The 12717-nt window shown below is 37.4% G+C and overlaps 1 protein-coding gene across 1 annotated transcript; it reads right to left on the bottom strand.

Moving 5' to 3' along the window:
* Nucleotides 1-786: 786 nt before the first annotated feature.
* LOC310725079 (macrophage mannose receptor 1-like) lies at nt 787-12318 on the bottom strand. The gene is made up of 8 exons (XM_083539691.1): nt 12025-12318; nt 4348-4683; nt 3765-4121; nt 3235-3564; nt 2540-2896; nt 1915-2244; nt 1729-1832; nt 787-1388 (listed from the first exon to the last, which is right to left on the bottom strand). The coding sequence occupies exons 2-8, from the start codon at nt 4418-4420 to the stop codon at nt 1257-1259; spliced, it is 1683 nt and encodes a 560-aa protein (XP_083395817.1). The 5' UTR covers nt 4421-4683; nt 12025-12318; the 3' UTR covers nt 787-1256.
* Between the last annotated feature and the right edge of the window lie 399 nt (nt 12319-12717).

Below are 12717 nucleotides of genomic sequence, written 5' to 3'. Positions count from 1 at the left end.
GAGGAACCAGACTCAAGAGGGAACCCATCCTCATCTGGGTTGCACCGAATGTCCATTTATTTCCCATTTATTTATTCAATTTCCCACCAGATGCTACAGCCTACAAACATGGACTAAAATCTGGAGTAAACTCACCAGATAACACACTCTGTTTATATCTTAATAGGAATAAGAGAGAAATAATGCTTATTGGTTCACACTGTAAAAAAAATAATGCTGGTTTTCACACCTTAAAAATGGAAGTCTCAGTTTTGGAGTTCCTAAAAACACAGCTGAAAAATCAATCCATTATTAAAAAAACATGTTGCGAAGTTTACATTCAATTTTGTCTCTGCTCGTGACGTTTCCAATTAGATTCCAGTATCTGATGTTCTGGTTTGATGCGGCCCAATTCTATAATTTTTGTTTAAATCTCTTTGTCCAGTTTGTCTAGTTGGTAAATGGCCTGGCCATATCCTGTTTCTTGATTCTGATTCTGCTTGATGAGTGGGATTGGTTCTCATTCAAGACAATCAGAATCACAGCCTCTTTACAGGACACCTTTCAAGTAGTATGATTGTAGAAAGCATAAATTACAATTGGATAAGCTATTATTTCCTGCATTAAATATTTATTTTTACACAGACATGCCAATAGTTTTACATACAGGGCATACATTACTGACTTTTCATATGAGGTACAATGGAGTAAAATAAGAAATATAACCTTTTAAGTAAAGCAAGAAAAAATAGTATTAAGAAATTTCTTTAATGTTATACTTTTGTTAACAAAAAAAGCAGACCCCATTCTTTATTAGTACTAAAACAACTATGAGTTAAAAGCTATGCGTATCAGATCATTATAATATAATAATTATGTAATCATTATGTAAAAAGGGCTACACAGTTGGAAACCAATTTAAAACGATTAAAAAATTCAAAAGCTTAGTTATAAGTTAAGAATGAACCTTGATATTTTCGTTGGGAGTGATGAGGATGGACAGGATTAGAAAAGAGTTTAATAGAGGGACAGCGCGGATGTTTTGGGGACAAAGTGAGGGAGGCCCAATTGAGATGGTTTGGACATGTGCAGAGGAGGGACATGGGCTTTATCAGTAGAAGAATGCTGAGGATGGAGCCACCAGGAAAAAGGAAAAGAGGAAGGCCAAAGAGGAGGTTCATTGATGTGGTGAAGGAAGACATGCAGGTAGTTGGTTTGAAAGAGGCAGATGTAGAGGCCAGGGGGGTATGGAGAAGAATGATCCACTGTGATGGCCACTAATTGGAGCAGCCGGAAGAAAAAGAAGAAGAAGAGGAATCAACCTTCTTGAAGACACTTCCATCATCCATGAATCTCCAGCTCAGTCTGACATTTTGATTCCGTCCATTTGCTTTCAGTTTTTGCTTAATCTGTGAAAAAAAACACACACAAGTCAAAAAGATCAACTTCAAATGGCAAAAGGTGGATATTTACTCTGCTTCTGTTCTGTTTCCCACTTTTGATTCAGATTTTCGATCTGTCTCAGTCTGTCTCACATGATGCAATAACCAATATGAACAAGGTGCTTTTTTGGGGCTTTTATAGCCTTTTTATAGCCACATTTTATTCATGTTGTATTCATGGTTTGGTAAGATTAATCAATGCAGTAAATCTTATTAGAACTGAGAGATGATCGAACAGTTCCCCTTTTCTTTCTAGACGAGAGGTTAACAATTTGCAAAAAACAGAATACTGCATGAAAGTGATTACTTCATAAAGGATTGCAGCTTGCACCGAAGGGTCGTTCTGGTCTGTCATTCCATCAGAAGTCAGTTTCATTTGCATGATCTGTATTTTTTTTCTGTTGTCCACATCTACAAAGTAAAGCAAATATACAGTCATAAAGAGACTTCTGGGTCTTTTTTCCTAATTGTATTGATCTAATTGGCGGCTCACCTCCATAACAGACAAATGGGTGCAGTGTGGTGCAGTTGTCATTCATCCATCTTCCATATTTTCCTGCCATCACAGCAGCACAGTCCCCAGTTCCGACACTCGGTGGTCCCAATGCCCAGTTTCTGAAATGACGGCTCCCCTGATCAGACCATTGCCAGTTGTCTAGGAACAAGCCGATCCAGACAGAAACAATACTACCCACAACTTTGTTCACCAGGGTCTGTTCCCAAGGAGAGCGGATGCGGGCCAGATCAGTGTAGGCGCTTCTACAGTAACTCTGAGCACCTTGCCAAGTGTTTTTAATCCAGACCATAATGTAACCCGTACCCTCTGTAATATAAATATAACACGCAAAGACAGTATAAAAAGTTCATAAAGGTCCTGTTAAAATTACACTTAATTGTCACAAGTTTGCTTTCTGAGATTTTTACTAAATCTGTAAAGCTTCCATTTGTATGTGTATGTATAATTTATAAGCTACCAATCAATTAATCTAAAAATGTGTCTAAATAATCACATAGCTGGCTTAAAATACATTGTTTGATTAGAATAGCAACACAAGTTCATCAGATTAATCCAGTAATTGATCAGTATTTAAAGATTGAACAACTATTGGATAACTCACCACTGAAGCACACAAAGTATAGTAGTGTCTGACAGTCAATGTCACTCCAAACAGCATTTGTGTTAGATACACATTGTCCACTGCCACTCGGGTTTCCTGCAGCCCAATTAAAGTAATTGGCCAGACACTCATCTCCCATAGACCAGGACCAGTTTGTACTCACTGCTCTCTGCAGTCCAACCCATAAACGTCCAGTGTAGCTAAGATCCACCTGATTCATCACACTGTACACATCATTCACACTGTCCACCGCGGCCAGATCAGTAAACCTCGCTCTACAGTAACGCTGAGCATCCGACCAGGTCTTAAGGTGTCTTACAGCATGGTAGAGCCGGGAGACAGGCTGGAATGGTGGAGCTTAAGGAAACATTTTAAAAATAAGTGTGTCAATGTTCTTTAGATCTTTCCCAATCACTGTTTTAAATATCATATATTTTTACAAAATGGTTCTATGGGCTAAAATAGACACCCTAGCTAGAAAAAGAGGGAAAAGTGTCAACTATGTGCTTATGTACATTCTGTGCTTGGCAGTCTAATGAAAAAGATTATAAAAGTAATGGACACCCATTTCCATCTCAATGCAATCAAAAGAGTTCCATTTTCCACAATCACCACATTTATTAATAAGGCTTGTCTCTAAGTTTTTCTTCTATTTTTTTTTTTAATCTCAAACCTAATTGGCTGCTGAGACTAACCTCCATAACAGACAAATGGGTGCAATGTGGTGCAGCTGTCATTGCTCCATTTTCCAGAATTTCCTGCCACCACAGCAGCACAGTCACCGGATCCGACACTCAGTGGTCCTGATTCCCAGTTCCTAAAACGACGGTTCCACTGATCAGACCACTGCCAGTTGTCTAGGAACAAGCCGATCCAGACAGAATCTGATCTGCTGACAACGTTGTTCAACTGGTTCTGTTCCCAAGGAGAGTGGATGCTGGCCAGATCAGTGTAGGTGCTTCTACAGTAACTCTGAGCATCTTGCCAAGTTTTTTTAATACTGACCATGATGTAACCCGTACCCTCTGTAATATAATTATAATAGGCAAAGAGAGTATCAAAGTTAATAGAGTTCCTGTTAAAGTAATCCTAAAGTAAATTATTGAGTATTTGATTTAGATGTGAAGCTTCAATTTGAAAATTTGTAAGCTACCAGTTAATCAGACTGACATGGACAACTTTAACTGTAAACAGTATTTATATTCTGTGGTATTGATTGACTCACCACTGTAGCACGCAAAGTATAATGGTGTCTGACAATCAGTATCATTCCAAAAACCATTCATGTTAGATACACATTGTCCAATGCCACTCGGTTTTCCTGTAGCCCAGTTAAAGTAATCAGACAGAGGTTCATCTCCTAAAGACCACCACCAGAGATTATTTATTAGTCTCTGCAGTCCGATCCATAAAAGACCAGTGTAGGTAAAATCCACCTGATTCATCACACTGTATACATCATCTACACTGTCCACTGTGGCCAGATCAGTAAACCTTTCTCTACAGTAACGCTGAGCATCCGGCCAGGTCTTGAGAACATTTACAGCATGGTAGAGCCCAGGCGCAGGGCGGAGTGACGATGCTAAAGGAAGAATTATGGAGATACAGGTGTTTATGTTTTAAGCATTTTTCATGTTTACAAACTACAAAAATGTTACTGTGCAGTTAAATAAGACATCTATTCCTACACATCCTTCATGTGAATTAGCATTCAGTTTCAGTTTCTCAGTAATATTTGTTATCATTATCAAATCTTGCAAGCAGTTTATTCTCCAGGAGTCGAATAATAAAATTAAATAGATGCCCACCTCCATAGCAAATGAATGGTTTTTGGAGAGTGCAATCAAAACTGTTCCATTTCCCTGAGTCAGAAATCACCATGGCGGCACATTTATTACTAAGGCTTGACTCTAGTCCTGAAATTCCAGTCCAGTACCGGAATGGAAAGAAGCTGTAATCAGACCACTGCGCTGAGATCAGGCCGATAAATGCATTTACAGCCAAAATCGAAAGAACTTGTTTCTGGTCTGTAGAATTTTTGATGGTGGCAAGTTCTGTGTAGTGTTTTCGACAATAAGCACAAGCATCTGTCCAATTCAGGGGATTTTGGATGAAGACAAACTTACTGGTGGCAGTTGATAAGTCTGTTAAAGGAAAGAATAATTAAAATAGAAGAAACAAACTCAGATCTAAAAAACTTTTGTAACTGTTGATATAAAGTTTTGTCTAAGGAGACACTTAGTTGTTTGCTAAAGAGAGAGTGAGAAATAGAAAAAGAAAAAGAGTTGTAAGATAAAAGAGTTGTAAGATAATTATTTTATAGCTGCTATAACATTAACTAACCAGTTAACTTTGGACAATACAGTAAGTAGAAGGTACAATGTGTTATCAGTAAAAGGTATGCTGTGTTACACTTGATTAAATGTCAGGTCACAGCACACCACCCCATCGTTGATTATTTTCCAGTGGTACCATCCAGTGTCAGTGCCGGTGTAATTCCCCCTACAGCACTGATGCATCAATTAAAGAAATACAGCAACATCATCTAGCTGAACTAGATTCCATGCTCACCAAAGATTTGGCTGCCAGCAACCCAGTGGAGGATTAAGGCATGGGTGACCACGCGAAGGACACAGGAGTAACTCAATCATTGTTTATTGAAAAATCAGTACATAAACCAGAGTCCTTAAGAGTTACTAACCGTAACGTGGTGAAAACCCAGACTGCTGGTATATTACGTACAGTGGGTATAATCCACAAAGCGGGTATGACCCGGAAAGCGAGTATAAAGAGCATCTTGACAGAGAAGAGTGGTGGGCATAGCATTATTCTTTGGGCTTCTTTTTTTTAGCTGGGCCAAGGGCACATGTCAATATAGATGGGAAAATAAATAGCTCCAAATACCAAGATATATTAGCACAAAACCTTCAGTCTTTTGTTGAAATTTTACATTTCAACATGACAATGACCCAAAGCACACATCAAAAATCAACAAAGACATGGCTGCAGAAAAGGATAATCAAAGTCCTAGAACTGTCTAGCCAAAATCCAGATCTCAATCCTTATCAAATATTAATGGGATGGCCCATGGAATGAACTAAAAAGAGCCACACACAGGAGATCCCTTTGCAGTTTGATGGAACTTGCACTTTTTTCAAGAGTGGGATGAAATTCCATAGTCTAGAAGCGAGAAGTTAGTACAAACATTTTACAAAGACTGAAAGGCCAAAAGTGCTTCCACAATGTATTAGTTGGTAGCAGTGTGCAGGCTTATGCAATCAGGGTGTTGTCATTTATGTCTTTATATTTTAAAAATCTGCTATTTCATGAGGGTGTATAGAAAATCCACTGTATTCTGTGTCCGTAGTGGGCACTTTTGACAATGGGCAGCTGTTCTGTGACCATCATATTTTGTGTCCGTAGAGGGCACTGTTGTCACGGTGCAGATTTTTTGTGACGAAGCGCTTTTGTCTAAATCATTGGTTCTCAAAGTTTTTCAGCAGGAGGCCCCTTTGTATAGGGTAAATCCTTTTGTGGCCCCCAAAAGAAAACTCATGACGCAAAACATCCTCAAACTTTAAATATTTTTCTTAAACAATTTAGCTAACAATTTACCTAAAACAAATGAATTTGTACAATAGCTGAACAACGATTTATGCATCCAGGGGCCCAGAAAATCCCCCTGGATCCCTCACATCCAAACCATAAGATTTTTGAACTTTTGAACTTCTGCCGACGCTACAGAGCATCAAGCACCGAGACAGCCAGCTTCTTTATTTCCTTTTTACTTTAGAAAATGTGCAACTGGAAGCTCTGTCACCAAAACAAATTCCTTGTAAGAGCGAACCTGCTTGGCAATAAAGCTCTTTCTGATCTCTGATTTCTCTGATGTTAAATATACAAAATTTTTTTAAATTCTACATTTCATAATATATATCAAATAGTAGTTTTGACAGCTAAAAATTTAATTTTTAGCGTCTGAAAAGTACTGAAATACTGAACAGTAATTTATGATGTCTATAGTGAAAGATTCAGAAACCGAAAAGTACATCAACAGAGGTTTCGGTGATGTTTCAATTTAGTGTGCTGCGTAAAATGTATATTATTTTATTATTTTTCTATCTATCTATCTATCTATCTATCTATCTATCTATCTATCTATCTATCTATCTATCTATCTATCTATCTATCTATCTATCTATCTATCTATCTATCTATCTATCTATCTATCTATCTATCTATCTATCTATCTATCTATCTATCTATCTATCTATCTATCTATCTATCTATCTATCGCGACATCTGGTGGCCAGTTTGAGAACCACTTGTCTAAATTATGTTTCCCCATTCTGTCACAGAATCTGCTGCAACTTTGGTGCCTGCCATCTCATTACATGCAGACATGAAGACATTATCCCTAGAACTGCTATGCGAGTCACTTCAACCAGCATTTCACAATTTCATTTGCTAAAAACGATTTCATATATATATATATATATATATATATATATATATATATATATATATATATATATATATATATATATATATATATATATATATATACAGTACAGACCAAAAGTTTGGACACACCGTCTCATTCAAAGAGTTTTCTTTATTTTCATGACAATCAAAATTGTAGAGTTACACTGAAGGCATCATGGGCTATTTGACCAAGAAGGAGAGTGATGGGGTGCTGCGCCAGATGACCTGGCCTCCACAGTCACCGGACCTGAACCCAATCGAGATGGTTTAGGGGTGAGCTGGACCGCAGAGTGAAGGCAAAAGGGCCAACAAGTGCCAAGCATCTCTCGGGGAACTCCTTCAAGACTGTTGGAAGACCATTTCAGGTGTCTACCTCTTGAAGCTCATCAAGAGAATGCCAAGAGTGTGCAAAGCAGTAATCAAAGCTAAATGTGGCTACTTTGAAGAACCTACAATATGACATTTTTCAGTTGTTTCACACTTTTTCGTTATGTATATAATTCCATATATAATTCCACATGTGTTAATTCATAGTTTTGATGCCTTCAGTGTGAATCTACAATTTTCATAGTCATGAAAATAAAGAAAACTCTTTGAATGAGAAGGTGTGTTCAAACTTTTGGTCTGTACTGTGTATATATATATATATATATATATATATATATATATATATATATATATATATATATATATATATATATATATATATATATATATATACAGTGGGTACGGAAAGTATTCAGACCCCATTAAATTTTTCACTTTTTGTTATATTGCAGCCATTTGCTAAAATCATTTAAGTTAATTTCTTTTCCTCATGAATGTACACATAGCACCCCATACTGACAGAAAAACACATAATTGTTGACCTTTTTGCAGATTTATTAAAAAAGAAAAACTGAAATATCACATGGTCCTAAGTATTCAGACCCTTTGCTGTGACACTCATTTATTTAACTCAGGTGCTCTCCATTTCTTCTGATCATCCTTGAGATGGTCTTACACCTTCATTTGAGTCCAGAAATTTTTGATTATACTGATTGGACTTGATAAGGAAAGCCACACACCTGTTTATATAAGACCTTACAGATCACAATGCATGTCAGAGCAAATGAGAATCATTAAGGTCAAAGGAACTGCCTGAAGAGCTCAGAGACAGAATTGTGGCAAGGCACAGATCTGGCCAAGGTTCCAAAAATTTTTTTGCTGCACTTAAGGTTCCTAAGAGCACAGTGGCCTCCATAATCCTCAAATGGAAGACGTTTGGGACGACCAGAACCATTCCTAGAGCTGGCCGACCGGCCAAACTGAGCTATCGGGGGAGAAGAGCCTTGGTGAGAGAGGTAAAGAAGAACCCAAAGATCACTGTGGCTGAGCTCCAGAGATGCAGTCGGGAGATGGGAGAAAGTTGTAGAAAGTCAACCATCACTGCAGCCCTTCACCAGTGAGGCTTTATAGCAGAGTGGCCCGACGGAAGCCTCTCCTCAGTGCAGGACACATGAAAACCCGCATGGAGTTCTCCAAGATGGTGAGAAATAAGATTCTCTGGTCTGATGAGACCAAGATAGAACTTTTTGGCCTTAATTCTAAGCGGTATGTGTGGAGAAAACCAGGCACTGCTCATCGCCTGTCCAGTACAGTCTCAACAATGAAGCATGGTGGTGGCAGCATCATGCTGTGTGGGTGTTTTTCAGCTGCAGGGACAGGACGACTGGTTGCAATCAAGGGAAAGATGAATGCGGCCAAGCACAGGGATATCCTGGACGAAAACCTTCTCCAGAGTGCTTTGGACCTCAGACTGGGCTGAAGGTTTACCTTCCAACAAGACAATGACCCTAAGCACACAGCTAAAATAACGATGGAGTGGCTTCACAACAACTCCGTGACTGTTCTTGAATGGCCCAGCCAGAGCAATGACTTAAACCCAATTGAGCATCTCTGGAGAGACCTAAAAATAGCTGTCCACCAACGTTTACCGTCCAACCTGACAGAACTGGAGAGGACCTGCAAGGAGGAATGGCAGAGGATCCCTGAATCCAGGTGTGAAAGACTTGTTGCATCTTTCCCAAAAAGACTCCTGGCTGTATTAGATCAAAAGGGGGCTTCTACTAAATACTGAGCAAAGGGTCTGAATACTTAGGACCATGTGATATTTCAGTTTTTCTTTTTTAATAAATCTGCAACAGTGTCAACAATTCTGTGTTTTTCTGTCAATATAGGGTGCTATGTGTACATTAATGAGGAAAAGAAATGAACTTAAATGATTTTAGCAAATGGCTGCAAAATAAAAAAGAGTGAAAAATTTAAGGGGGTCTGAATACTTTCCGTACCCACTGTATATATATATATTCACTAATTATTCACTTTGGCTGCACAAAGACTGAGTAGAGGACTTATTGGATTGTGGAAAATGATTTTAAAAATCTGCCTGTCATCCACCATTACCAGAAAATGTGTTCTGAGAGAGGCCATCAAGTGAGATACTGTTCTGAGATACTGTTCTGCAACAGTGATACAATAATTCTATAGTGATTTCTTCCTTAATCATGTCAATGATTTATTGTTTGTTTTGCTATAAGGAGCAGTGAGTTCATTATTTCCAAAGGTGACACATGTAAAGTAACCTTAAATGGTAGTTTAAAGGGATAGTTCAAGAGACATCAGCATTAAACAAATCCACGAAAATCAGGATGTAAATTAAGATTTAGCTCTCACTCCCTGTTGGTTCTTTGAATGTCAGAAAATATAGGAAACATATCAGATAATTTAAGTAATATAATTTATCATTTTTTTTGTTTTTTTTTAAGGCAGGGACCTGTTACATGGGAAAAAAGAATTCCAAGGAAAACACTTATAATTATATAAATTATATTACTTAAATTATCTGATATGTTCCCTATATTTTTTGACGTTCAAAGAACCAACAGGGAGTGAGAGCTAAATCTTAATTTACATACTGATTTTCGTGAATTTGTTTAATAATGGGGAGGAAGATTTCCAGGGAAAACACTTATAATTATATAAATGTTTTCCTTTTAAATCTCTTTCTCCCCATGTAATAGGTACCTGCCTTAAAATTTTTTTTTATTATAAAACCCTATATTTGTTGTTCTATATATTTTATGCTTACTACAATTTGTATTCTTAGATGCCATTGGAATTGTTTGTACTGTAAAATTATTTTACTGAAATAGGTCAGAGACTTTTACTTTGAATCATGGTAATACCATAAATATATTTAAACACAGGGTCATTTTTTTCCGAATTGTATTGTGACACAACAGCATTTATATGTTAAATAATTAATCTTATAAATTTTTTTATAAAATCTGTATCAGTAGTAAGAGGTGTAGATCTATTAAACCAGAACATTACAATGGCCAATTTGAAATAAATATTTCAATCACCAAAAAAAAAAGAAACGTCTATCATCATTTATTCACAAAAGAACATATTTAGAAGAATGTGGGTAACCAGGCAGTTGATGGTCTGCCTTGACTTCCATAATATGGATTAAAGAACATAGCATCAAATTTTTGTTGATGAAAATTCCTTAAAAATATCTTATGTGTTCAGCAGAAGAAAGAAAGACATACAGGTTTAGAACAACATGAGAGTGAAAAAATGCTTTTTATTTCACTGTAGTCATTGTAATGTTTGGGTTTAATTGATCTATGCCTCTTACTACTGCTGATTTTCTGAAAATATATTTTAAGTATAGATACTGTTGAGTCCAATAGAATTTTAATAAAATGATGCTGGGTTTATAAAAAATATATATAAAGTATATAACGGATATTAAGAAAGTAAAACCTGTGCCAAATCAAATCTTGATTGTTTTGGAAGGTGGGAAGATGCTTGAGGAATGGAGAAGGAGTGTGCTGGTACCGGTTTTGAAGAATAAGGGAGATGTGCAGACCTGCTGTAACTACAGGGAAATAAAGTTGATCAGTCACACCATGAGTTATGGGAAAGAGTAGTGGAAGCCAGGCTGAGAGAAGAGGTGACCATCTGTGAGCAACATTATGATTTCATGCCGAGGAAGAGCATGAATGAAGGTCAGTAGGAATAAAACAGAGTACATGTGTGTGGATGAGAGGGAGGGCAGTGGAGTGGTGTGGTTTTAGGTGGTAAAGGTGGAGGAGTTTAAGAACCCGGGGCCTGGAGTTTTTGGAGAAGAGTTATAGCAGGAGTGATTTGTGATATCTGCAAGAGTGAAAGGGAAAGTTTATAAGACCATGCTGAGACCTGCTATGCTGTATGGTTTAGAGACAGTGGCATTGAGTAAAAGACAGGAGGTGGAGCTGGAGGTAGCAGAGCTGAAGATGGTTTTAGATGGTTGAGATGGTTTGAGATGGTTTAGACAGGATAAAGCTGCCAGGAATGAGGAAAAGAGGAAGACCAAGGAGGAGGTTTATGGATGTGGTGAAGGAAGACATGCAGGTAGTTGGTTTTGAAAGAGTCAGATGTAAAGGACAGGGGGGTACAGGACCAGCCAAAAGAAGAAGAAGAAGAATAAATACTCCCTAGATTTTAGGGAGTTCAGCTCTTAACAAAACAACATAAACAAACATTACAAAAAGATCAGTTCTATTAAGGACTGTAAGTTAATTTTAATTTGCATCCTGATTTCCATAAATTTGATTTATCCGGACGTCTCTCAAACTATACAAATGCAACCGAGTTTTAAGTGAATTTACAGCAACTCCTTATAAAAAAAAACAAAAACAAACTGATATATAATAATAATTTTGTAGGGAATAGCATCACACAGCAATTCCCAGAGTCTACACACACACACACACACCAGACACACACACACATACCCAAACACACACACACACACACACACACACACACACACATACAATTCATGTATTTTGTAGTAATGTACAGTTCATTGCAGGTTGGGAGCATTTTGTCATTGTCTATGTTCCCAATGTAAATAGATTATTGAGAAAAGCCATGAAAAATTATTTGCATAAAGATTTAAAATTTACCATCATAGCAGAAAAAGTAGTGTTGAGTTGAACAGAACCAGTCTTCCAGGTAATTGCTACTTATTACTGCACATGATGCTCCAGCGTTCCCTGCATTTGGCTGGCCATACGTAAAGGGAATTTGGCCTGAATATGTTTCTCCTGTAGCCCAGGTCCAGGTTCTGTGAAGTCCAATCCACACAGACCCGGTATACCCAGGGTCTGCACTCGCTGCGAATGCAATAATGTTGTTTACCTCATCCAAACTGCGCAAAGTAACCAGATCAACATAATTCGTTCTGCAGTAGGTTTGAGCATCACTCCAGGTCATGTTCTGACTCACATAGTAGTACTGCCATGGCACTGAAGAAGCTTCTGAAGAAAAAAAAAAAAAAATTAATGATGTAGAAAATATGTAAAATGTGCACTTTATTGTAAATGTACAAAATATAATATAAAAAAATGTATCTCACCTGAGAAAAACATCAGAAAAAAAAGAATGGGCTTCATTTCTAAGAACATCATGAGAACATTTGGATTACTATACCTTCTCTAATGCAAACAAACAACCAAATCTAACGAATGCAAACATAAAGGTAGGGCCTTTTCCTTTTAAGGAAAGCAGGGTACAGTGTAGAGGCAAAACCACCATGATAAAAAGTACTACATTCACCTATATTTGTGGTAATTCTTTCTGATAGCAATTAAAATAAT

The sequence above is a fragment of the Silurus aristotelis genome (assembly GCF_946808225.1).
Source record: "Silurus aristotelis genome assembly, chromosome: 4".
NCBI lineage: Eukaryota > Metazoa > Chordata > Actinopteri > Siluriformes > Siluridae > Silurus > Silurus aristotelis.
Note: the sequence above shows the minus strand (reverse complement) of the source record. Positions and strands in the feature narration are given on the sequence as shown.